This window comes from Embiotoca jacksoni, unplaced genomic scaffold (assembly GCF_022577435.1).
Source record: "Embiotoca jacksoni isolate LCO1_2020_lvr unplaced genomic scaffold, fEmbJac1.0.p SCAF_57, whole genome shotgun sequence".
NCBI classification, from domain to species: Eukaryota; Metazoa; Chordata; class Actinopteri; family Embiotocidae; genus Embiotoca; species Embiotoca jacksoni.
Window position 1 is genome coordinate 1646108 of NW_027185411.1, and position 27725 is coordinate 1673832.

Below are 27725 nucleotides of genomic sequence, written 5' to 3' on the forward strand. Positions count from 1 at the left end.
TCAAAATTTGGTGACGGCGGAGGCAATGTTCTCCAAGGCGGATCGAGCCTCGGAGGAGGGGAAAGCCTGGATGGCCTCCAGAGCCTTGTTGCTATGGTAACAGCACAAGTCCACCGCTGAGCTCACGCCTTTCTCCGACTTAACCGCTGCCAAAAGCTGCGGAGGGATGAAAACACACATCAGTTTGTCACATTTGTGTCACTCCCGTTACTATCCAGCTGTCAACACAATAAACTGTTAAGAAGCAGAGAAAGTTTAGTTTCCTCTGAAGTTAGCTCACTTTGAGGGTAAAAAAAAACGGGAAGAAGCGAAGCGTTTCTTTTAATAAACCCGTCGTAAAGCAGAATGTCGCTGCCCCTGGTACCACTGAAGGCAGCGTACCACATTTAACTACAAGGGGGGGGGATTTCAGACTCATCACGGAGAGTTATATATATATATATATATTAAAAAAAAAAAAGAAAAAGTAATTTCCTTCACAATGAGAAAGGAAATGCCCCGAATTTGATGTCTCTGCCGGTGCTGCCCGTGGAGCTCCCAGCTCTCCTGTCTTTTCAGTTGACTAATGACGGCATCAAATCAGCCAACCGCTGCACAGACAGTTTTTTTGCTACAATCTAGGTAATGAATTGAAGTGCGAAGCATGGAAATGACAATTTCTTGCCTGCCGACGACGCCGGTTAGTATTTGTGCAGATTTTTTTTTCCTCCCTCCGTCTGTCCTTCATGTCGCGGTGCCGCTGCTTAAATACGTGAATGAATTCGAATGTAATGTTTGTGCTCATTTAAAACAACATTTGATTTAAACGAGACTACTTGATACACAAAAACACACAGAAATACCATCACACACCGTTTTACACGTCACATCAAGCACACTTTGGGAAGCAGAAAACATCAATTCAAATCAGCCCAGCTTTAAGTAAAACAGAGTGAATTTGGGCGTCTCCTTGTGTCTTCCCGCTGCTGTGTAGGGACTTGTTTTTGCTGAAGGCATTTTACCTCATAAATTCTGGAGGTGGAAAACCCCGTAGGCCTTCTTTCTTAAAAAAAAAAAAGAAAAAGAAAACTACAGGTGTCGAACTGAGCATCACCCTGGCTGCTTATTCAATTTAGAAAAGATTATTTTTCCGCCCTAATTTCACATCATCTAACTTTGTTATAGTTTGCACTAACTTAATATTCCCTCGTCTCCTAATATCCCCCGTCCTCCCCTGTTTGAATATTACATTGGGTGACCTCGTTAAGTTCCACATCCTGTTCTTTCGACATGTTTATCGACCCGATTCTTCGGTCTTCGTGGCCTCGAATGCCTCCTGATCACAGCAGTATTCAGACATGAGAATACTCTATTGTGCACATGTGAGCATATTAGGCGGGGCGTTTTCTTTAATAAAGTGAGATCAGGATCAGTCACTTGAAAAAAGAAAACATTGACTATATATATAAAGTCAAATATAGAAACCAATGTAGAAATAACTGAATTTTTCTGTCAATGTCCCTTCTGTCTGATCCTCCATCTTTCAGCCAATCACAATGCTCCAACCTCCCAGCAGGCCCAGCATCTATTAGCTACATAACTACACACGGGAGTAACCGGGGCCTCTTTGGAGGGGTCGTGTCCCCCCCAGTACTAAGAACCCTTCCTCCCCCCCAAAATATACCACAGAAAATATATTATCTTCTCCTTTTATGAACCCTGTCAACAGATCTGTCTCTTGCTATTTCTTATTTATTTCCCATTGTTAAGGAAAACATAAGTGTCAGAAGTCAGTTAAAAATAAAAAATAAATTAAATTATTCACAGACTATTCCTTTAAATGTGAATTCAAATATTAAATGTAGTCCTGCAAATTTTCATATATAAATATCACAGAAATTGTAATAATTGTGATGAAGAGCTGTCATTTGGACTCCACACATGGTTACGTCGCTGTAGATACCACGATGGCCTCAGGGAGCCAAACAAGGAGACCTTTCTTATTATTTAATTACCCATTTATGTAAAATTGAACACATTTAATCGTGCTGTGGGTGCTATTAATGTCTCAGTGAGTGGTTGAAGCAGCTGGAAAACAATGACTGACCTCGGGCTAAAATATGTCATCCTCACTTCTTTCATGTCTTATATTACTAAAGCCCAAATATTCATGTCTTCAAATAACATCCAGCTTTTCCCTAAACTCCCCCGTAACGATCAGATTTGATGCTACTTAGCAATGAACGACTTATAGATCGAAATCTCGTGTCTTTGTTGCTGATTTAAAGCAAAGTTTTGTGCTTTTTTTTTTTTTTTTTTTACATCCCAAAACCTAGTTTCCTTCCCTCGGTGCTGCTCTCATCTTTCCTCCTCGTGTCCCCTCAAACTTCCCTCCACGTCCTCCTTTTCCAGCAGGTCTGCTGAAGGAGATTCTCTCACAATGCCACTGTCTCACAGCCTCAGTGTCTCCTCCACAAATAGGCCTCGGTAACTAATCCTTCCTGCTCTGGTTTCAGACGGGACCAGATAACCCCCCCCCAGCACCACCAGACCCCTCCTCTGCAGCTTCAGGCTCTCTTTGCACCCCTATCGGTCCCCTCGCTGCCTCTCACACGTTGACTTTGGGAAGCTCGTTTCTCAACTTCGATATAGGTTACAGTGAAAAGACGTCCTGTTTCTCCGACGGTTCGGTCAGACAGTGAAGAGGTGAAAACACTGAAACACGACAAAGAAAAATCTAACAAACTTGTACGATTACTTTCTGAGAATATGAATGAAATGTAGGACAAAAGCAAGAGAGGCACATTTTGAATATGGTTCATTAAGAGAGGCAGATTGAGAATAGAGGAATACATAAAGCAGCGATCTTACCTTTGAGTAGTCCAGTTGGTTTCTCAAAGTTTTTGCCTTAATGAGAAGAGAACGGAGTTATTATCGGTTCAATTCCTCTGCTTTCTAAAGTTGTGTTAACATCATGTTGCACAACTTTTCATAATCTATATGCAATATTCAATATACAGGAGAATGAAAAGGCCTTTCTTCAATCCTGCATACACATCATAACAAATACAACAAAACAAATACCTAATACAAGCACAACGGCAGTAAAACTCTCCATTTTAAAAGCTGCTGCTTTGTCATGGTTTTGTATGATTTGATCTGTTTTTGTTTGAGTTTGAGTCCTGTTTTAGTTTGGAAGTTGCTTTTGATATGGTTTGAGCTTGTTTTCTGTTTTGTTTCCCGTTTTATTTTGAAAGTCTTTTTCCTCTGTGTCTGCCCTGTTTCTCCTCGTGTTCACTTGCTGTGTTACCTGGCTGCCACACCCACCTCACCTGCTTTCAGTCCCCTGATCGGCCCTCACTTTCCAATCACCTCTGTCACCATGTAATCCTCCGGTTTAAGTATCTTCCAACAAGTTATCACAAAAAAAAAAGAAAAAAAGAAAAGGAGTCCTGAACCAACCAAGACATTAAAACAGGAAGAACTGATGCAAATAAGGATTATTCAATCAAAAGTCCTGCAAACCTCCTTTTCTTTCTTTACTATCTTCTACCTCATTAATCTCTGAGGATAGTTCAGCCAACATTCTGGTTGTATTCAAACATTGGAAGTTTAAAATCTGGTCACAATTAAAGTAAATACTTTTCAAAGTCCTTCCATAATGACGCTCAGATGGTATTTTCTTTTTCACCCTGCTTTAATAAATATTTCATGCCCGGCATGGAAATGTGAAGTTTGTCTGTTGATTTTGATATGGATGCAATTTTTGTTTACATCCATTTGCAAACTAGCAATTAAACATAATTTACAGTGCACTTAGTTTTTACATAATAACAACTGTGGAGTTTCATCAAGAGAACAGCGTGATCTCCTGGACTAATGAAGTTCCATATTTACTGAGATAAAACAGTTTTCTACAACTTCATGTGGTAAAATACTTTCAACGCTATATTTTTTTCTTGATACACTTTTTCTTTTACATGTTAATAAGAACTTCAGCGACAGATTTATTTAAAATGAGCTACGTGAAGACTGTTATGAGTTCAGCTCAGACGTCTGCACTCTTAATGCGAAATATAACAGTGCGTCGTGACCCTGTTCAGGATAAAGTGGTTATAGATAATGGATGGATGGATGGGTGGATAATAGTGCGTAATACATTAACATGCCGAGTCTCAGCTTTGAGTAGGTTTACATCAGTATAGATGGAAGAGTGGGAGATGCCGCCTGGTTTTGGGGTTCAAAGGTAAAAAGTGAATTAAATTGTTTTCGCTCTGATTTTTGTTTTTGGAATATCGTCGTACTTTTCTGAACTTGCACGGTCACCTCTCTGCTTCACATTTGGACACACAAACTCAATTTAAATTTGGATTTGAATTCATTTGAAATGGAAACTCTCAATCAAGTGGGGCGGTAGAGGCTCAGGTGGTAGAGTATTACTAATTGTAAGGTTGGTGGTTCAATTCCTTCATTTCACTTCACTTCACTCCACATGCCGAAGTGTCCTTGTGCAAGACGCTGCACCCAGAGCTGCTCTCCTGTGGCAGGTGACCATCTTGCGTGGCAGCTCTGTCGTCTTTGTTGTGTGTTGTGTGTTTTGAACTCTTCAGTTTGGACTCTTATGTGTTAAAAGTCCTACGTCTCCCACACGGTTCATTCAATTTTGATGTAGATCTCCTGAAACTTGGCCGGAATCAGCAGCAACACGCAGCTCCTGTTAGAAACACAGATGCAGTAAATCCAGCTGCTGCTGTGGTGTGACGGACCGTCCTGACTGTACCTGCTGCAGCTGCTGACGCCACCTCTCCTGGCCGACGATCTGACGGTGGAAAACCACCGGGGCGTCGCTCAAGCCGAACGACACCGGGTCTACCACGCCGCTCTTCACAAAGGGCTGCAGGTCAGAGTTCAGCTGCGGAAAAGGCAGGAGCACGTTTGTCAATAAGGAGTCAATCAGCCTGAGATTTGACTTTGTAACTTGCCGGCTACCAATTAAAACCGACCCGGTGGCGAGAACGCGCGAGGCTTACGGTACGTTTTTCTTTTTTCCTGCCGACACTTTGAGTGACCCCGTTAATGAGCAGCGTGATGAACAGACTGGAAGACGCAGCCAGCCTGATGAGGACGGTTCTCCTTCAAAGACCTCATTTCGGTTTCCTCCCATGCTGAGATTCCCTGTATGCACTGAGGCAGCTACAGGGAGCCTCAGCAGGAGAGGACGTACTCCTGCAGCACCGTGAGTGGGATCATTATGATTGACTTCTACACCGGCACCAATAACAACCAGCTGAAAACCTCTGAACCTGAGAAAACGTTTGAGCATCTGCATTATCTGGCACATTAACATTACACACTAACGACATTTAAGCTCCAAACCATTCAACCATCTTCCTGTTTCCACCTTTTGTGTCTGAATCTGATGCAAGATTAATAAAGCACATTAAAACTAAAGCTTTCCACAGTTCATTCACACTGTTTTTTTGAACAAATACATCACCCCCTACCCCCTTTCAAGATCTTTTTGTAACAAATCAGCTGCAGTGTGAAGCATCTGATGAAAAGAAATACTAATATAGCCACACTAAAATAAGGCCAATTATTCATGCAGGCAGGAGAGAAGAAGTCAGACACTGCTGCTTCATGTAGATCAGTAGCCTGTCTGCTTTGATTCAACTTGATCACAGTCAGAAGAGAAAGAAAGTACGCTGGTCAGGAGGGACAAAGTTTCAGTTCAGAAAAAGAGAAAAGCCCTAGAAAACTCCGGACTGACTTAAATATAACTGGTTATTTCAGAAACTAGAAAATTGAAAAGTGGTGCAGAAGTCAGCTACATTGTGGATTGTTTGTAGCTGTAATGTTTCTGGGCTGAAGGCTGCAGGGTTTTCTGATGTGAATTGGGTTTTTCTGGCACGAAGGAAATCGATTGTAGACAAGTGAAAATATGTCGAAATGTCTCCCGACATCTTTACTGCACAAAAAGAGCCAGAGATTTAATTACTCGCCTTCACAAAAGGCCATGACAGGAAGCTAAAAGAGTGAAAAATGCAAACAGAGGGGTGATTGATCAACAGAACAAAGAATAACAATTAAAAAGAGGGTGAAAGTATTCCCCTGTAACTTTATACATTTGTGACTTCATTAGCAATTTTATCAAAGTTATGAGTTGGGAAAGAAGTTGTCATTTATCTACAAGGATAATTCTGGGATATTGCTGCTGCATCATGATTTTATGAGTGAAGTGTGATGTGGATTGGTATACATAAATATGACATCATGTTTATCCTACCGAGCCAAAGACACAAAAATCTCTGTGAAACAACCCAAGCTTTTTTTTTTTTTTATCACAGAAAATAGTGAGTTCTTGTTTGCGTGGCAACCTGCTGTTTTGTCACCCATTGGTTTGTGAACTGCTGTTTTGAACCCTCCAGTCTGTCATTTTGACCACTGACATCTTGATTTTTTTGGAGCCAGAAGTGACCATATTTGGTCGAGCTAGGGAGGATCTGACTGAGAACCCACCTGACTGTACTTCAGCCATGTCAATCAAACCAGACATTGCTAATGATGGAATTATTTTCAAAAGGACCTCCAAAACACTGATCAGAAGTGAATTTAGCTCGTGACGCCATAATAAGTTGTGGAAAACATTTATTGACTTTGCATTTAATGAGAGAAGTTGACACTTTTTGAATAAAAGTCTGTGAAGCCAGATGTATTTTGGATGCAGCCCCTACTGGCCCCTCAGTGGTATTGCACTCGAAGGCACTTCAGCATCGGCTGTATATACATATACTTTATCTATATACTTTATCTACAGTCGACAGTTGTGGCTTCACTTCAAACTTAATAGGTATTATCACTGAAAAAAATAGTACATGCAGATGCTCAGACCAGACTCACCTTGTGGCCCAGTGACAGGTGCTTGCCGTACTTGAAGGCCAGTCTTTGGGACTCCTTGTCGTGTCTGGCGAGCTCCATCGCCGCTTGACAACTCTTGGCGAGCAGCGCCCCGTTGGACAGGAACGTCTGCTCCTCCCACGACGCCACGTCGACGCCGTCGGTGAGACCGTTCTCCTGCGGAGCGAACAGAGGCTGGAGCTCTCACTGCTTATACTGAAAAACTGAAAGTTTCCCACCGAGCACCTCACAGATCCTCGGTAATAACTTTTTATGCTGCAGCATGTGACACATCTAACACGGTTATTTCCCACAAGTTTGTTGTTATTTTGAAGAAAAAAAAAACCTCTTGAGCTCAATAAACTTTGAATTTGTCTCTTTTTCTGCAAAAGTTGAGTAAATCCTAAAACATATCACAAGTGGAAAAAAGTTAACAGACTATTTCAGGACAAATTTAGTTACTGTTGGACCTTGGTAGGTGTTGTTGGCAAAATAAAGTAAAGGCCATGATAACAGAGATAAATTCTCCACTGTAATATTAATATAATAAACTAAAGTAAAAGAATAATAAAATTATTGTCAGAGTTGCAGTGCTACTTCACTCGTTGTAAATTCAGTGCAGAAGCTAAAAAGACTGTAATTAAAGGCAGCTCACCAGTACCTGACAGCCCTGTGATCAATTTGAATAAAGACGGCTTTGTATATTCATATAGCTTTTAATATTTATCAGGATACCTTTTGTTTTTCTCATTAATAGTCAGCTAGTCGTGCCTTGTGTCAGAACCAGTTACGAAGAAGAATTTACCTTCTTTGCTGCTCACAGCTGGAGACAACTTTCTAAACTACAGACACCCAAAGCTAACTCTACTACAGGATTATTTTATTTATTTCTTAAACAATAATGCTGGTGTTATATCTTTACAAATCCTTTGAAACGACCACAACTTACAGTGTTTTAGTCGATTTTTAATACTTTCTGACTTATCTGATTATATTTGATCTTAAGTTTAAAATACATAAAAGATGATCACTGTAGTTGTTATTTTTATCGTTTAGTTTTTTGAAAATTAGACTAACAATAATACATTCAAGCATTCGGACACTCTTTTATGGTGGATTCATTTACATTTATTGCTCTTCGTATCTAGGTTGGATTTATAGAATAGGAATGAATGATTTACCTCAGTGTTGTTGGAATTCTCGTAATAGATTCCTTGAACCAAATCACCGATGGCGCTGGAGATCAATTCGACGACCTGTCAACACAGAAAAAGTCACGATATTTATATTGATCTCATTGATTTTATTGACTCAGGAGTTGGCCTGTGTGTTATGGAGGACAAACATATAACAACAACACAATCCGAAACGGGAGCACCAGGCAGAAATGAAATACAATATAAATTATTTCAGAAAGGCATCCGAACCTGACAGTGACCGGCCTATCAGGCTGTAATACTAAAATCTGATAAGTTATCTAAATAGTACTTTGGAAAGAAATCTTCTCTATAATTCATAGTGTTTACATTCAAACAAAATGATACTCATCTTCCAGACAGTTATCAGATGCTCCGCTTTCACTTCAACCCTTTATTTGAAATGATTTGGTGGATTCTAGTCATACAAAGGCCCGTCTCTTACTTCTGGTTTTCAAACTGTAGTTACTTTAAATTCACGTTTAAATTTAACCTCTTCTACTACTAGTGCTACTTTCCCCAATAACTCCAGAAATCACCAGTTAACAGCATCTCAGATTACAGAAAACATCAGAGTTCAGGATTCATCTCAACATTACTGTTGGGAGGAGAATCAGTGTGTGAATCGGACTCCAAACCACTGATGGAAACCAGGAAGAAGGAGAGAACTGCTCGGTCCAAGAAACACCACAAATGGAGATTAAGACCTTGGACTTTGGTTTTTACGGTCCAGATGTGAGCTTTTAGATTCCAGCTGCTGTGTCTTTGTGACATAAAGAAGGTGAACGGATGGTATCTGCATGTGTGGTTCCAACCGTTGAAGCACGGAGGAGGTGTGATGCCGAGGGCACCTCGGTGGTGACTCTCTTCCAGATTTCAGAATTAGAGTAAAAACTAAACTAGCATGGCAACCACAACATCCTTCCCATCTGGCTGGAGCTCAGTGAAACCATTTAAAAAAAAAAAAAAAAAAAAAATGTTTTCAACGGATCAATGATCCAAAACACACCTCCAAGCTTTGAAAGGGCTGTTTGACCAGGAAGCAGAGCGATGTAACGCTGAATCAGACGACCTGGCCTCCACCACCGTCGGCCTAAACCCAACTGAGATGGTTTTGGATGAGTTGGAGCGCAGAGTGGAGGAACAGCAGCCAACCAATCCTCAGCATATGTACGTACTCCGTGAAGACGGTTGGAAAATCTCAAGGTGATGACCTCGCAAACCCTCATGAAGCCAAGTTGAGAAAATGCCAAGTCATCAAAGCAAAAGATCAAATTTGGAGCCAAAGATTTCAGGTTTGATCTCCAAAGAAGTCCAACATGTCCACCAGCAGCCACTTGACCAGTTAAAGTGTTCAGGCACTGAACCGCTCACTCTCTCCCTCAATGGAAATCACTCATGCTAACAGCACCGACTAAACTGCTAAAATGTGGATGTAAATGAGGTCGATCCAAACTGACCCGCCATGCAGTCGATCAGACATTTGTATTTAAAAAAAAACACAATTTCCCCTCCGTGATTGAAGCACGAGGAAACAACGGCTGCATCTGAACAGCTGGTTTGGAGAATTAGTCTGCGGCAAGATGAGTTGGACGTTGGGCAAACTGCAACTCAGCTGCTCATTATCAGCCCATCGGGGAGCTCCTGGCGATTTCATGAAGTACATCCAGACTCCAGCCCTCATTCATTATACTTTGTATTTATAGAGGAGTCCGGCCGACAGAGCGGGATCGGGTGTCCGTGCAGTCCGAGGCGCTGAAATGGAGCTAAAAGGCAGATGGTGAGACGAAATAAGAAGGAGTCCGGAGAGCAGACGGGGTTAACAAGGTTTTGGAGTGATGATCTGACCTCGGGGTCTTTCGTTTTCTCTTGGTTTTCACAAATCCGCTAATCATTTAAAGATTTATTTAACTTCCTACCTCTGGGTTTGGCTTACAAGGCTGCAGATGAGGGGCAGAGGTAAAAAGGAAAATGGGCCTCAAGTGGATCATAAAGATGGTAAATAAGCATAACATTAGGGATCAGGCTAGAAAATCTGTCCATTAAGTGGATCAATACACTGTAAAAACATTTGAATACATTTGAAAGGAGCAACAACAACAAAACAGAAGCTAAAAGCTGCCTGAGTGTTGTTTGTTTAAGACTGCAGTTGCCCGTTTCCTCTTACAGGGGGCATGCATGACTGTATTTCAGCCTACAGAAACCCGTCCAGCCTCCTCATCCACCACCAGACGAGCGGCTGCATCTTTAAAAGTGATCACTACTTCTGTGGATCTAATGAATGAGTAAAAAATGTGAAGTGGATCTCACGGCCCTTCATTCATGGCCACAGAGCAGCGCGGCCAGAGGAGCCGAGGCCACGCCTGAACCGTTCAGACGGGCGAGGTTAAATTTAGAGCTCCTTCAGCTCATCCCAGACATCCTTGGTTCATCAGGAAAAGTCTGGTGACGCTGTCGGCTCCGTCAGCCTCGCGCTGCCCTTTGGGTAACTGAATCCACCAGGGGAAAATATTGAGGAAACCTGAGCCGCGCCCACAAACCTGGAAGGACAATGTGCCTACAGTATTACCAGATGTGGTGTCTCTGCCTGGCCTGCTTTGGGAAGTGGGGGCCAGCGGGGGTCTTTTTTTGGAAAGTATCAGATAAGCTCTCCCCCTGCCTCCCCCTTACTCCATTCCCAAATCTAGCCAGATCGTGTTTTGCCGACAGGTCTGCGAAGAGGAGGGGGGGGAGAGAAACCGGAGCTCCACGGAGAGATTACTTTACAGTTTATACAAGTAGCGGCATAGGTTTCCTCTCAAGGCCACGACACATAATCTCCATCGCTCTCACTGCTTTAACTGAAAAGTCTGGTTTATGAGGAAAAACTTCGAAAGCTGCAACAACTACTCATCTGTCGCTCTGTGTATTAAAAAGATGTGGTAAAGTGACCACAGACAGGTTGTGAGAAAAGAAAGACAAATATTTTCGATCCAACTTCTCTGGAGGGCTTTCAGTATCAGCAGACATTTAAATATCAGCAGATTTCAATGAGTGAAAGGAAATCTCTTCCAGCCTTTACTGCATTTATCTTTGGGTAATTACACAAGTTTGAAACTGCCAGAGTTAATTTATATGTTTTTTTTTGTTTTATGCTAAGGAGCTAACCACCAACTTTACACATGAAGTTCAGTTTACTCATCACAGAGTACCACTCAGCCTGGAAAAAAATGTCTTCTGGAGACTCTGCAGGGAACTTTAACTTTGAAAAAAAAAAAAACTATGTTGGATGAGGCTTGAGACCTAAAATGGTAAACAGTCAGCCTGTCTTTAGGTTCAACAAAAGTAAAGAAAAAGCGTGCAAGATGAATCAAATCACATGTTCAAGACATTAGTAGCAACAACAAACTTAGTGCCGTCATGTTTCTGTGACAATAAGCCAAACAGATCCACTTCTGCATAAATGTGTCTGTATGTATTCATTCTTACAAATAAAAGGAAGCTCACAATAACATATAAACACTATACATTCATAAAACCATTTTTTAAAAAAAATATATATACACTTTGGACATTAAGATAAGTTTGAGTAATAAAGGGAAGTTGATTGCTGGACTGAATGAGATAAATGAATTAGACCGGACGTGTTGTCCCGGGTCTCCAACAAGCCATGGTACTGTAATTTTAAGGGTTCAGGTTTCCATCCAAAGGCATCTGTAGGATCCAGCATTTTTGGCACTTGACCAGTTTTATACCTCAACCTTTGCTGCAAAGAACTTAATCGGTCTTTTTAAAATCTATCTCTCCTGAGTCTCTATAACTTAGAGGTAAAATACTAAATCTCTGTTATTTCCTTTTCGCTTTTTTCCATTTCTGCAAAAAGTCACTAATGATGATGATGTTGGTGCTTTTTTTTTGTTAGGTTTCCTGCAAGCTGACTACCAGACAGTTGGATGTAAACGTATGTAAACTCATGAGCAAGAGCTGAGCCCAGTCACTCACTTGATCTGGAGCTTTCAGTCACACGACACTGTCTTCATTAACACGTTGAGTTTCCACCATTGTCGTGGAACCGTATGTCTCTAACTGTCTGGACTTTCTGGCGCTTGTAGGGCTTTGAGCAAAAATGAAGTAAGGTCTCACAAATACCTTAAAACAGGGTCAGAAGTCCCCGCATGAGTGAGTGAAATTGTTTTGCCAACTTCTGTCTCCAAGGTCAAGAATTCATTGTCTAAAATTAAAATATGATCTGTTTCGGCCTTCTGGTACAACAACAAGGTTTGTCAGGATTGTAATTCTTACTTAAGATGAAAATGACATTTACAGGTAGCTTGTTGTGTTTTAAATTACATCGCAGACTTACAACCAAAAATCAGCATCAACTCCTGAATGGGAGTTTAGGAGGACAGCATGTTGCTGAACTGGCAGTAGAAACAAATCACATTCCTGAATCGTTAGCGAAGCAGGATGGACTCATCTCTGCCGTGCAGATGTTTCAGTGAAACACACGTGTAAAAGGCTGAAAATATGAGCATCAGTGCACGCTGTGGTGTGGCCTCCCTTTGGTTCACTTTGTTTTGCTAACCTTTTCAAACCTGAGTAACTTCTGGCTATCAGATGTCCGTCTCTTTAACACTCTTAAAAACTTCCACTTTGCAGCCGCTTCCTGTGGCTGCTTCGGATTACTTTCAGATGACTTACAAACAGAAAAGCCGGTTTGTTTTGGTGGGGGGAAAAAACAAAACACAAAGGCATCGCTTTCACCTTGAAAAAGGAAAAGATGCTCCAAATGTTGTGTTCAATTGATGTCACTCGGCTTAAATGCATCTTTAACGTGATTAAATCAGCATCAGCTCAAGTCATCAGCAGATCTGTCATCATTATATTTGCAGGGTGTTTTTCTTCATCTTTCAGGGAAACAACGGTACCGATTTCATTACTGTCATTTGTAGCTCAGCCGCAGAGTGACAATAATCTCTCATGTTATTTTTACATTGACAAATCCTGATGAAAGTTAATTAGCACCGTAAAAGAAATGCTTCACCTTCACATTTAGCTTTAACAGGAAATGTTGGTTCTTTATAACTCCTGTTATATTTCTCATACCAAGAAGCACCACGGATACGGCTTACATCATGTTTTTGGGAGGGCGTCTGTCGGCTGTCACAGCGCAGACACAAACCCAGACTATGTGAGCTGAAAAAGAGGCGGCGGGGGAAGGCGATAAGGGGTCGGTCTGGCTGATGGCACGAGGGGGGAGGTGGGTGTCTGGGTGTGAGGGGGGTTATTTTGATCTACTCAGGCAACCGCATTCTGACGGAGCGGCGTGGTGACAGCGTCTGTCAGCGAGGAGTTACCAGGCCACGCAGCAGATATGATCTGTGGTGCACTTACGAGACCACCACCACCACAAGACGTGTCTGTGGCGTCTCCTGAACGCGTCATCCAACGTACAGAGCGGGCTTCAGCTCGTCAAACAGCCGAGGCTACTCCAAAGAGGTTTTTTTTTCCATTTATCATAAATCCTTAATCAAAATCAAAATCCACGTTTGAAATGTTTTGTGTAAAAAATGTCTCCCGCATGAGAAATGATTTATAAAGTGTAACGCAAAGGAAATATAAACTAGGTAGAGAGTATTAGAAAGACGTTCACTGTGGCTGAACAGAAAAGCCAATCAAAGAGGGCCAACTGCTGAAAATCCAGGTGTCATGAGAGGATGTAAAGAAAATATCCAATCCCACCTACACCACTGGATCCTTAATGTCCTTCTACTCACAGATTTGAGAATAAAAATGTGCTCGTATTAGTTGATTTCTTGTTGGGACGGAGGGTATTTTGTTGTATTTGGCCCTGACCTATCAGCAGACAGCGGCCTTTTCCATCTGGCTGATGTGTCCGTTGACATGGAAGCTGCGGTAGCAGTTGCTAGAAGCAGTTAACTGAATAGCTCGTCAATAAGAGGTCTAACAAGAAACTTTAACACATTTCCTTTCTCACATTTGCAAAGTTGATTTGTATAAATATGTTAAATTGTACGTTATTTGCAGTGTTCTTCTTCTCTGGTGAGTTGTAAATGTATTTGTACAGCTACATCAATCTGATCCACATTTTTTTTTTAAATTTATTCCTACAGTTTTAACGTAGCTAAGTAACAAGCAAGGAAATCTCACCTGCTCCGCTCTGATTGGTCAGTTGATTCTGTAACCGGGAGCAACAGACGTCAAAGAGGACAACTTAGATCTATTTGAGTCGCTGAACAAATCTGAGACACGAGTGGCGACTCGGAGTTCTGGAACCTTTTTAATGATGTCGTGGCCACGTCTGGGGTCCCGAACCGCAGGCTGGGAACCACCAGCTGTAACTGCGAAGGGATATCTGCACAGTGCAGCGCAAAACATCACGCAGGTGCCTACTCATCGCCGGTAATTCAGACAAAATAAAAGAGTATTCTGCCTTGAAATAGAAATAAAAACCTCCCAAAGAAATCAAAGATTTTCCATAAATTCCATGATCAGTAGGAAACCTGTAATATCTGACAGCTGCAGGCAGGAGACGTTGGACGCTGAGTGAGAGAGAAGACGTACTGATGAAGACCGACAGTGATATATGCGAGGACCTCTGAGAGCTCATATTAAGACAGCGTCGTCTCTCATTAACATCCCTGATGTCAGGTCGGATGTTTCTCAGGAGTCCGGTTCGGTACCAGCCGACAGGTTACCTTGGTGTTGTCGAGCTGGGCCAGTCCAGTACAGGCGTTGGCGAGCAGGAAGTCGCCGCTCAGGACGGCCATCTTGTTCCCAAACTGCATGTCCTTCAGCGGGCCGGCCGACCCCGTCCACTCCTTCAGGTCGACTATCCCACGATGCACCAGGAACGCCGTGTGGATCAGCTCTGTGATTTCCGCCAGGTTCCTCTGGCTGAAAAACAGAAAAGAGGACTTTAAAAAATCACAGCTTTGCTTTCAACAACAGAAACCTTTTCAATTTATTTATCTTTACGCAGGTTTGGAAAGCTTGAAACCTCATACAGGTGTGCTGATCACAAAGGAAGCAATCAAAACAAATTATTTCTGTATAAATAAAGAATTTCTGAGTTCCTTTTTCTTCTACAGAGCAAAAAAAACCAACACGCATTTACTAAAGACTACAATTTTCATATTGTGGCGTCTTGTTTTGGATTCAACTAAAACATACAACACTGCTCCAATGGTCGGGTTCATTACAGTTCTTTCAAACAATATGTGGAAGAATTTAAAACGAGACAACTTAGAAATGACTGTGTTAAAAAATACAACAAGAGATTCTCTACATTTTCAATTTGTCTAAAACCGTTAAAAACCGAGTCAGCATCAGCTTCCCGAAGGGCATCCACCAGCAGATGTGTCACATATCCTGCTGCAAAGCGTGTCAGGGGTTCAGTTAAAAAAAAAAAATAATTACACTTATCATTAGCAAATAACAGCCATTCTTGATTATGAGCACCAAAAAAAAAAAAAAAAAAAAGACATAAAAGTGGGGTCTTTGAATGGAGGCTTTCAGAGCAGCCTTGGGGAGGATATAATCAAATGTTGATTCAGTCATTGGTGGGGGATAATTAGGGCCCTCTCCATATGGAAGGAGCTCGCCACGCAGCGACAGCAGGGATCCATCCAGACAGGGTCGGGCACGCTGATAGCCACTTACGACCTTCTTTCAACCGCCGCGAGAACCTGATGAGCCGGTCGTCTGCCTCGAGCTCCAACCCCTTCCTACACACACACACACACACACACACACACACACACACACACACACACTAGCACACACACACACACACACACACTAGCACACACACCAGCACACTTGTAGCCAGGTAATTGCCGTGTTCGATGTCGGCGTGGAAAAGATGTGATTAAAATTCAATAATGTCGTCTTTTTTGCCTCTCAATCACACCCATTGTCTGGTTGGTTTCTCTGCTCGGTGACGCAGAGCAACAACACAGTCAGTGTTGAATGACAGTTAATAAGTTCAGGGTTTAACTAAGAGCAAATTAACAGCTCGACATGTCGCATGTTCTCAAGGTGCCTCGCAGTGATGGCTTCGCTCGGCGGGCTTCCAGAGGAGAATTTATTGTTACAGCAAGATGAACAGCGACAAAGAGCTGCGGCTGATTTCAGGTCATACAAATAACAGTTTAAAAATGTATCCCGAGTCCGAAGTCGGCCTTACGGCGACTGTAGTGGTTTCACTCGAACCAAAAAACAACAGCAAAGAACAACATGATTGTGATAAACATTGTGCTCCATGTCAAGACCTCACTGTTACCATTCATCTGTCGAAGAAATGGACGTCAACACAGATTTAGGAGTTTTTTCACCTACTTATACATCTCAATTTATACTTTTTAATTTCACAATAGGATTGTGCAATACTATAAAACCCTCGATATGTTGTGCGCTATGTTATATTGAAATATCAGAATATATCACGACTTAATTTTCTGGAAATGAATCTCAAAAAAGTGGTTTTGAAATAAAACACCGGGGAAAAACAAAAATCGAAGTACTTCATCACATCATTGCAAAAATTATAGAAAATTCTGACATTTCCAAATCTAACAATTAAATGATTTGCTGATAAACAAGAACTGTCATGATAATCTATTGTTTTAGCCATATTTCAAGAAAATATTGATCATGATCTGGCTTTTGTCATTTTATAATACTTTTGCTTTGTGGAGAGTTAATCAGACGTTTGAAGATCTAAGTTTGGGTTCTTGGAATTTGTGACTTTTTCTATCTTCTCATATTTTATTCATTATAAAATGAATCTCTTATTCAAGAAAAAAAACTGTTTAACTGACCAAAGCCTATAAATACCAGTTTATTAGTTTAATTACAGTATACTAACTCTCTATGGTAAGATTTTACCAGTCTGCCAGTGGACATGTCGCATTACGAGTAATTCAGGCTCTCACTCTAATGAAGAAAAATGTATAGAATAATAATAATAATAAAAAAACATCCCTGATTTGTTGCATTGAATTTGGTTTGTTTTCCAGCTTTCATCCTGACTTCATTTTGACATTATTATAGAAGCACGATGTTAGAAATCAGTGGAGTACTGTATACAGTGGCAGCTACCGTGGTATAACTAGTGTGAAAGAATTACTAACGGTACAAACTTCTAATGTCGTCATTTCACCAAACTCGTACTCATATGTCGAACAGAGACATCACCATGTTCTCAGTCTGGCTTCATTTGACACTTTCTCCGACCCTCCTGACAGCGACGGACTCAAACGAGGGAACACAAAAACCTGTGAAATTACACAACAGCACAAAGTACCGGCCTCCTGAAGCCCCCCCATCAGTCGAACCCCGGTGCATAAACACTTTCCAAAGCTGTGCCTTCAACCTCGCAGTCCTAATCAGTAGCAGTGGAGCTTGGGGAGGAAAAAGGGGGACAAGGGGGCCGGTGTATAAATAGCTTTGGTGCCCAGTTGCATAGCAACCGATGCCATCTTGCTGAGGTGTAACGCCCCTTGCCACGCCCCTTGTCCTGACTGTTCTGTTCCAGTTTTCCTCCCTCTGCAGTCTGCTGCCTCGCCATCAAACGCAGCCTTGCAGATCTGAGTGTGTGTGTGTGTGTGTGTGTCTGTGTGTGTGATTTAAAGAGGTGACCTGTCCGTCAAGACGGCCCCGCGTGATGTGCTCAGTGGCTCGGCTTTCATTTGCACCAGGAAATCAAGAGGTGTGGTGGGTACAAGTTGAACCATCTACGAGTGTGTTTCAAAATATCCATCCGTCCGTCCGTCTGTCTGCGTGTTTGTCTATCTGTCCGTCTTTCTGTCTTTCTTTGCGTCTCCCTGTCTGTCTATCTTTCTATCTATCCATCTATCACGGCGGTGCTTTGGTGAATCATCAGTGTCAAGCAGCCGAGTGGGAAATGTTTTACAAATGCTGCCTGTCAGGAGGGAGGAGACTATCCCCCGGAGGTTTCAATCACCCTCCCCCTCCTCCCCCGTCCTCCCCCCCCCCCCCACCAACCAACCCGCCCCACCCTGACTCCCTGCATCCTTCTATCTCGCCATCAGCAGAGGTGCTAATGAGCTCAGCAGCGGTGGGGGCAGAGAAAGAGAGAGAGAGAGAGCAAAATAGTGCAAATGAGGTGATCAAGTCATGCTGTGTGTGTGTGTGTGTGTGTGTGTGTGTGTGTGTGTGTGTGTGTGTGTGTGTGTGTGTGTGTGTGTGTGTGCGTACTATCCATCTCAGGAGTAAGGGAATGCTGCATGTTGGATTCAGTGATCTGGTGTGACAGTGATGCGAGTGCCAGGGTCCTGACATGAGGCGAGTGTGTAGCGACGCACGACGCCGCCAAAGCACGGCTCGGCCTCGCACGCCGAGCCGGACGGGGCTGGACAGCGCTCGCACGACGCCTGGTTTATTCCAATTAGTTCTAATATTAGGATGTTTCTGCACAGACACAGCTCCCCTCACTCTCACACACACACACACACACACACACACACACACACACACACACACACACACACACACACACGTGTGCCATGTGCCAGCGCGCAGTAAGAAAGAAGCCTTTCAGGCACCCGGCGCTCAGCCACGCCAAACACAGCAGTCACTTCTGGAAACCACTTGGCACGCACCCACACCGCTGCTCTGAGCTGCATGCTGCTGGTTGATGTGTGTGAAGCAGCCTGGGAGGACCTCCGTGTGCTACCTGAAGCCTTTCGGCAGCAGCACATTAATACCAACATTTAATTATGGATCATAAATCAATATGTGTTGTAGCTGTTAGATGTTCCAGAAATTTCATTAAGCAATTTTCTGTCATTAATACTGTAACAAGATGATATAATCTGCAGCAATACTAATCCTCATTGCAAATAACTCGAAAACACATAAGATAAAAAAAAAATGTGTATATATATTTATATATATATAAAATAAAAACAACAGCATTCAAATTATTGCAAATAGTGACAATAAGCAGAGCTGCAGAAAGAAACTGTTCAGGCCATGTGCTCAAATTATTTTAAAATGAAGCCTACACCTTTAAAATAGAAAATGGACAGTCTTTGGTTTCAGTATTCAATTGGGAACTGAAAAGTTTTGTTTATTGTTCATTTAATTTATTATTTCCCATTATATTCAGTATGTATGTATAAAATGATAACTTTATGATAATTAGCACGGAACACAAAGTGCAACAGAAAGGATGAAATTTAGACCCGATGATGGGGATTTAGGACTAAAAGTCATCAGGGTTCAACCTCTGGGGAGCACTGAGGGAAATTTATGTCAATCCATCTTCCAGACGGAGATATCTTAACAGAAATGTTGATCTGTTGGTGATGAAGAATCCCCAGAGTCTGTTAGGATTCAGCCTCTGTGGACCATGAATGTCTTTAAATCTCTAGACTTAAAAGCTAAAAAAAAAAAAAGACAAATTAAAAAAACACAAAAAATAAACACTTGCATTTCTGTTATCTTGTCCTGAAATACATACGTACTATATACAAATACCATATTCATAAAATCCATTTAAAGTTGATACATTTTATTACTTTAGTACTGAGAGGTTGTCTTTACACAGAAATATGAAATATGTGAAACCGCTGATTGCATGTTGCTCAATAATTTTTGCTTTGGATCCTAGAAGGTAATTTTATAGTTGTATATTCATACTTACAAACAAAAGTCTGTTGACCATATGTACATTTTCCAGTACAAACTATCTCTAAAAAAAAGTTTAAAAAAAAAAAGCAGCTGAATGAAGTTTTCAATTAGCTCAAATCTAAACATCTAAAGTGAATAAAAAAATAATAATCCCTCCATCTTGTAACTGTGGCCGCGTCTCACCCATATTTCATCATATTTGCAAAATGATGTAGTGCTTCATTTACAGGAATTGATATGGACGATAACCACAGAGGACGAGATAGAATTACCTGACGTTAGGATTTTATTTCACTATTTATCCTTCAGCAGCCATGTAACAGGGACAAAAGTGGCATCGCCTTTCTCGCTCTGCTTGCCACGCACATTTATGGCTCTACAACGCAACGCTACAGATGTTCGCTGCCCGCTGTTTCCTCCCAGGCAGCACACACATGACAATAAAAAAAGTGTAGAGGCCAGAACGACTGGCTGCTGGAGGGTCGTTAGATATGAACTAATAGCTGTGGATTTGAATCAGCAGCTTAGATTTAAAGTGTTTAACCAGAGAAGCTGCTTGACGTACGCTATCTTCTGTATGAAAAGGCCAGAATTTATCATTTATTTAGGAAAACACTGAAGGACAATCGCAGCCGATTAGCTTTTTGACAGTTGGACGAGCTTTAGGGAATTTCCTGCAAAAGAGGAAGAACCATCAGTGCATCCTGCTGATGTTGATTCAGACACCATAGAGGTGCAAAAGACGTAAACAGGAAGTGAACATAAAGACAGAGGAATGCTTTAATAGGTATTTGTTGAGAAATCGTACTGCTCATAAGCAAAGATTTAGTAAAAACTTTGCATTCTGTATTTTATGTCTTAAACTGCACTGTAACTTTTAGCATATTTTTTAACTTGCTTAATGTATTAATCACTGTTTTTAATGTTTTAATCAATGGATTTAATTGTTTTTAAATGTCCTTTTCTTTTGCCCGATGTTTTGATGCTTTTAATGGTTTAATGTGAAGCACTTTGAATTGCCTTGTTGAAATGTGCTGTACAAATAAACTGGCCATGCCTTGTTAGCCTAAACCCGTCTGCCAGGGTTTCAGGTGTCTTACCTGGGGTAGATGCCACTGACCATGTCCTGAGCCAAGAGATCGGAGGCTGCGTGGCTCGGCCCTGCGGCTTTAGACAGGAGCAGCACGACCAGTCCTCTCATCTGAAGGTTGTTCTTGCTGTCGTAGACAAACCCTCTGCAAAGAAACACCATCCGTACATTAGGTACAGTTGTAAAGAGGATTTATTCATCTGCAGGCTTTAAGCAATGACGGCATGACAATAAAAGCCAGACATGCTACAAACTGAGTACTAAGTGAGTCACACTGTCATACAACGTGTACTCCAATCTCACCGGACAGAAAATATCCTACTGAAGGCATCGCTGGGTCCACGCTGGACCGGTCACCAGTCCATCAGAAGATCACATTCACACGGCCAATTTATAACCACCAAGTAACCGCGTCATGTCTGTGGGAACGCCCGGAGGTCCACAGGGAGAACATGTTTCCCAGGAGGATGCGTAGTTAGTAAAAAGTAAAGTATTACGTCCAAAGTAGCTTTATAATCCTTGCCAGCCACGGTCTGGCAGAGGCTGCTAATCCTCGTGTAATCCTGTTTAACAAATAATATGCAAATGAGTTAGTCAGTAAACATGTAATACAAAACACCTTTCCAAATTAAAACTGCACTAACTGACTTTTTTGGCCATTTGAGGGGAGCAGCGGGGACAAAACACAACACTGACTTTAACCTGCTGAAACAACACGCGAGCAATAGTTGTTAATTCAAACACTCAGAAACAGAGTTATATTTGCATTTATTTCATGGAAATTCTATTTTTGCAAGAGTCACATTTTTAGCGACCTGTGAGCAGATATTTAATATTCACTCTCCTTTTAGCTCTAGTTTGGTCCCCACCAACTTCTGAGGGAAATATATGGGGTTTTTTTTAGCTGCTAAGTGCTCCAAATGCTAAAAAAAAAAAAAAAAAAAAAAAAAAAAGAGCTGCCTGTCGAGGCTAGAAAATATACTCCGATGAGATCGGAGGCGGAATAAAAAGATAAAAAAGCTGAGGGCTTTCATTCCAAAACAAAGCGCTGAAAGACGAGCGGAAGGGAAGCGCAGAGTTGGATGAGGGTTTGTCACTAAAAACACTATTTGGATGTGTTTACTGTGAAAATATTGGGTGTTTCTCAATCTCAAGGACGCGTCCTTCGTTAGACGTGTCCTTCGGCGGCGAGCCAAGACTCCCTCTTATCGTTCGGACAACACAAACTGAAACAGTCCAGCGAGGGCGCAGTTGCGCGTCAACCTTCTTCTGCGTTTTAATGGTAATTTGCACCTGGGTGGAGCAGTATCGCCACCTACTGCTGCGAAATGGTGCTTAGAAAAATGATTCAACACAAAATACATATGTGTTTTTGTTTGTTTGAAGGTATATGTTTAGATCTGTTATACAACACAGTAACTTCATTTTAGGAAGGAAAAATGTGGCTAAAAACATGAGCAAGTTCATAACACATTGTTCATTGCTGGAGAAATTAGGATTGTTTGAATATTAATAATAACATTTTCTAACCAAAGTATGTTTTCAGATCCAACTGAAAACCAGCCTAAAACACTGAATTTGCAAATGTTCTAATGTTTCCACCGAAAGTGCATTTTCATTGCATATAAACAATGTAGTTACAAAAATGTAAATTTATCGGGTCTATGATTAAAAATAAACGTTCTCAGCTATTGTTAGGCGACATATATTTGGATAGACAGTCCCGCCCTTGTGTGTTCGGATAGGATTGTGGGAGCTTTAAGGACGCCGAGGACACACCTGATGCATCCCTGAAAATTCTGTGAACGAAGGTCCTTTGGAGCTCCTCGACGTTGGAGCGGTCCTTCTGTGGATATGATGTGGTAGCAGTCTAGAAATGCAGCCTACAAGGACGCATCCTTAAGACTGAGAAACACTAATGTTTGTGGTCCTTCTGTTCCATTATTATATAAAACAAAAGAGGGAACAAGAAAACGGCCATTCAAGGCACAAGGTAATTGAAACGTGCCGAATATTGTACAGCAGCAGCTTCCCGCTGCACGCTGGTTTACTGCTGCTTGAATATTTCTCAACTGGCGTCAGACCTCGGCAATTTATTAAAGATGGACAATTATGAAAGAACATTTTTAAGGATTGTCGAACCTTTAATTCATGTGCTGACATGTAATTGATCAGTTTTGCTGCAGGACTGTATTTTATCTTTGGGGTTTGAAGGAGGAGGAGGTGGAGGAGGAGGAGGAGGGGGTGGGGGGGTTATTCCCGCCCCCCTCGCCAACATACATCCCTTCTGACATATCCAAAGAAGCGCGCACACACACACACACACACACACACACACACACACACACACACAGAGAGCCAGTGGTAGCTGGCTGCGTGGTGGGCAGATTAAATATCTTTTTACTCTCTCTGGGGAGCGGTTAGACAGAGCACCTCTAATCCTGTCCCTATGGGAGCCCCTCGTGCCATGAATCACACTCTCGTTAGGGGCTCCGAGGCAGACAAGCGTCCACGCCCCCCCCTCCGCTCTGAGCCCAGGTCCCCCCCCCCCACACCCACCCCAACCCCCCTCCCCCCTCCTCCCAACACCTCCACCCACCCTCTCTGACCCGCCCCTGCACCACAGGCAAGAGGGGGGGGGATGCAAGTCAGAGTGGATGTGAGAGATGGAGCATGAAGAGAGGGAGGGGACGAAGGGAGATGGAGGGAATGGAGGCCAGGGAGAAACGGGAGAAACGGGAGCGCTTGAAAAGATGACATGAAGAAATACACCAGTGATTTCACAGTGTTTCGGTGCTGAAAGGAAAAATTCAACAAAAGCTTTGTTCCTTCCCCCAAAAAAACAACCAAATTCACGTAGTCCGTGTCCAGAAATTAACGACACAGCTGACATTATGTAGGGCTGCCTTTTTATTATATATTTCATCATGAGATTTATTTACGGCGCCTCCACAAATTTTACTCAGTTGAAAAATAGTTGCTGCACCGGCGCACGGCAGAGGGGGAAAAAAAAAAAAAAAAAATGATGAAGCCGCTTCTCCTCCTGGGGAGTCCAGGTGAGCCAGTGGCCTGAGGGTGGAAGATGATTAATATTTATGTCACTATCCACACCGGCATACATCAATCAATCACAACCGCCTCCTGCAAAGAGGTGGGGGCAACGATGATGTGGAAGAAGAGAGATAGCGAGGGCTCCGCAGTGGGAGAAATGGGCTGCTGTCATTTTAAAGGGTTGCGAACAGGTCACCACGCCTTCTGCTCAGGAATTCAGGGAACTTCGGCCGCTGCACGCGGAGACCTGGAATTAATGCATGCAAATGTATGACCTCATATGTGGTGTCATATTGATCCTCTGTCTGCCTTTTTTTTTTTTTTTCCCCCTAAGTAATGAATGGAAGTCTGAATGAACGAACGTGCCCCCCCCAATATGTCTGCAGATTTTATGCAGTGTAACCGCCTCTTCTGTGCACAGCTGGTACAGTTCCAGATTAAGATCAGGATATGGTCAGAATATCGAACAACACTTTCCAGGATTTGAATCTCACTTTTCCAAAATAAAGCCTGGTTCACAGCAGGTAGATATCTACCGCAGAGATTATGGTAAAAATATGCAGTTGGTTATAAAAGACCCTCCAAATATTTGTTTTCATCCGCTTCTTACTTTGATCGGAGGGCTTCCACACAGTTTTCAGCTGAAGTTCAAACTGTTTAGGTTGTTTTACAGGAGTTTTTTCTATATATTTTTTTACTTTGCGCCCCTCTCAGTGCTTCGTGGCTGGACTTTCTCAATTTCACATGAATTCTCTGCACCATCTTGTTTATTTATTATTATATTAATGTATTTATGATAATATTTATTTATTTTGTCATGCTGTTTGGTAGTGTGGCTGTGTTAATTATATTTTGTATAATAACCCTTATTTCCTTCAAGATGTGACGCATGTTGTAAATTTGTGTTGTTAATAAATATTCTTAAAAAGATTGAGTAATACTTGAATTTGAATGCTCGTTGGTAGATTTGTGCACGTTGTGTTACATTGAAGGAGATCTGGATTCAGAGCTGGAAATGACGGCTTTCTGGCTTTCCCCCCAAACTACAATTATAAGAAGACTTCCTGAAGCGCATGAAAGTGGCAATAACAAACTTCACAGGAACACACTGTATACCACTTTATACATGTACTTATTTATCTACTTAATTATCAGTTAATTTAATTACATTATAATAAATTGGGTCATTTTTCAGATTGTTTGGTTATGGTTATGTCATGTTATGTAATGAGTATATCTACTTACTAAAAATAACAAATAAAACAAAATAACACCAGTTCTGCCAATTTCCCCAAGTGGCCACTGGTGGTACTGCAAGACAAATCCAGCGCTTTGACCTGCGAACTGGATCAATACTCTCCGTTACAGATTGTTTTTATTTGCAAAACTTTCCCAGAGCCTATAAAAGTGATTTCAAAGTTTGTGACATCATCCAAATGTTACATCAACACGGAGGCTAGATATAACTTGATGTCTTTATCAGCAGTTTATCAAACGAATGTGATCAAACCACTCCCAAAGGCTTCAGATAAGAGCAGATTTTAAGAGATGAACTCTCCGTAAATCAAAGTGAACTGTTTTTCTTAATAAACGCTGACTCGCATTTTAGTTTTCTTAAAGCCATTAATATTTAATCTTTTAAAAACATCGCATTTTCAGGGGCTTTAAATGAACAGTGAAGCAGAGAAACACGAGGCTTTTGTGAAGATATTTGAAGGCTGCACATCAGCAACCATGACGTTCTCTCATAAGATGACATAGCTCTGTGTTGCTTTCATCTCCTCAGTCGTTCTTGATTTGGTTCGGTTTCAATAAAAAGACTAGTTTAGTCCCTCTCGTCAACCCTTTATTCCAGTATTTAAAGCGGGACCTTCCGCCGTGTCCTCGCTGGAGCCGAAGAAGGCCGACTGTTGCGAAAGTCTTCTCGATGACACTCGGACGATCGAGGCGCCGCGGATGAAACTCGTCAAAAAAAGACGAGAAAAAGAGCAGAAACCGGGAGAAGGGAGTTCTAGTCGGGAGTCAAACTCTCAAGGACTGTCCTTAACGGACGAAGTAAAGTTTCTTCTCCCGGGCCGCAGTCCCCTCGCTGTAACTCCACACTTTGGGGCAAAGTCAGCTGAGCAGCAGTTTTTGAGAATGAAAGGAAAGGAAAAACCGAAACCGGACTCCACGAGGGTCTGCCTGTCTGCTATTGTGGATATTTTTATCTGCCGCGCGTCTAAGGCCGAGACACAGTGGGAAATACGAACCAGCCAACCCGAGCTGACAGTGAGGAGTCAGACTGTCAAGAGGTCTGCTACACCCCTCCATCCCGCCCCCACCCACCCCCTGCTGCTACAACACCCAAATGGATTGTCATATCAGATTTAGGTGTATAGGTTATTACACCCTTGGGCTCCTGTTTCCAACACACCCGTCCGTACGGCGGGATTGAGTTCGAGGACTCTCTCTTCTCGTTCTCTTTCCTCCGCGACCCGAGTTCCTGATTTCTCTCGATAAAACACAACGAAGCTCAGGCTGACTCCTTTCGTTAAGTAACAAGATAACATGTAGGAAGATGCGACCAATTCCAGCTTCAGTCGTCGGAACGGCATGTAAAGTCCTTCTCTGAAAGTGAAGCAAGGACGAACCGGTCTGTGACGGCACGAAACGGAGCTTCGGATTTCAAAATAGGACAAATTCAACGCAGAAACGCTCTGAAAAGTTACACAAACGATCCTTAAACGTCAGCGACCGGCTAGTGGCTCCACTCTTATTGTTATTGTGCATTTAGTGACAGTCGCAGACTGTAAATTATCTGTGGAGAGAGCTTCCTCCATCACAGCCTCTTTCTCTGGCACACTTCTCTCCCAGCTGATGTGGCTGCAGATGACGTCACGTGCTGTCGTCATTACAGGAAGTCTCTCAGAGATGTGATGCAAGTGATTGTTTGGTGGTTTAAGGTGCATTTGTTTACATTTATGTGCAATTATTAAAAAAAAAAAAAATTGGGAGGGGGGGGGGGATCCTGGTGGTCAAATATGTCACAGTCGCGCCAGAGGGAGTATTGAATTGGCAAATTACGTCATCAATTAAGTGCAACACGAACACACCCATCCGACAGGACAGGCACAAAGTAGAGCAAAGCACTGATGAGGATGAACTTTGACCCCAAATCATCCTCCATGTCACTGTTTCTTCTCTCAGTCTGGACTTTGAGGCTGAAAGTTGAAAGATCAATTTCTATTTAAATAATAAAATTTAAAAAAAGCCAGACAACGGATTGTATTAACGCCGATAAATAGTTATTTCCGTGATAACTCGAGTTTCATTGGGAAGTTTGCATCTATGTCTATAGTTTTGCTATAACGACCAGGGGAAGCTTTATTTGGACACTTTTTGAATGGAGTTTGGTTCGGAGTTCACTCCGGGGTGGGGGAAAGAGGTCGAAGCTCGGGTAGAAAGCAGGATGGTGATGATGATGATGTTTTTGTTTTCGTGTGTGTGTGTTTACCTCGCGGTGTTGAGGAGAGGATGCTGAGTCCCGACCAGCTTCCGGACGTGCATGGCGACGTTGCTGAGCTCGTCGCTGAGCAGGCAGCGGAGGCTCATGAAGGAGGTCGGGTACCCGACGATCTTCTCGGCGTCGGACACAACTTTGCTCCAGTTGGAGGATCCGGAGCTGAACAGGCTCAGCGTCCTCCGACTTCGGCTGGACGAAGACGCGCCGGACAGGCGCGACCACGTGGCTGTGAGCATGTTTATCTCCCTCCAGCTGGGATTGTTGTTGTTGTTGTTGTTGTTTTTTTTCTATTTCAAAACTGCGGATTCGCCGTGTTTAAATGTTATGACCGAATTAAACCGCGTACGTT

General features: G+C 42.3%; 2 protein-coding genes across 6 annotated transcripts in view; one reads left to right on the top strand and one right to left on the bottom strand.

Annotated features, from left to right (window-relative positions):
• Nucleotides 1–27420, bottom strand: pdss2 (prenyl (decaprenyl) diphosphate synthase, subunit 2). The gene is made up of 7 exons (XM_069172981.1): nucleotides 27368–27420; nucleotides 20831–20965; nucleotides 14771–14969; nucleotides 8058–8132; nucleotides 6880–7053; nucleotides 4760–4891; nucleotides 1–156 (listed from the first exon to the last, which is right to left on the bottom strand). The coding sequence occupies exons 1-7, from the start codon at nucleotides 27418–27420 to the stop codon at nucleotides 1–3; spliced, it is 924 nt and encodes a 307-aa protein (XP_069029082.1).
• The window catches only part of sobpa (sine oculis binding protein homolog (Drosophila) a), a 44965-nt gene continuing 44651 nt past the window's right edge, over nucleotides 27412–27725 (top strand). For all 5 annotated transcript variants that reach the window (XM_069172945.1, XM_069172948.1, XM_069172946.1 and 2 more), the window contains exon 1: nucleotides 27412–27604. In XM_069172945.1, the coding sequence (XP_069029046.1) occupies nucleotides 27419–27604 (186 nt within the window). In that variant the 5' untranslated portion in view covers nucleotides 27412–27418. The remainder of the gene's footprint in view (nucleotides 27605–27725) is intronic.

Coding starts and splice junctions, on each gene's coding strand:
- pdss2 (XM_069172981.1), bottom strand. CDS start 27,420: ATGCACGTCCGGAAGCTGGTCGGGACTCAGCATCCTCTCCTCAACACC. Junction 7,054..8,057: donor AGAATTCCAACAACACTGAG/GTAAATCATTCA, acceptor TTCGCTCCGCAG/GAGAACGGTCTCACCGACGG. Junction 4,892..6,879: donor ACCTGTCACTGGGCCACAAG/GTGAGTCTGGTC, acceptor CCTTTTCCGCAG/CTGAACTCTGACCTGCAGCC.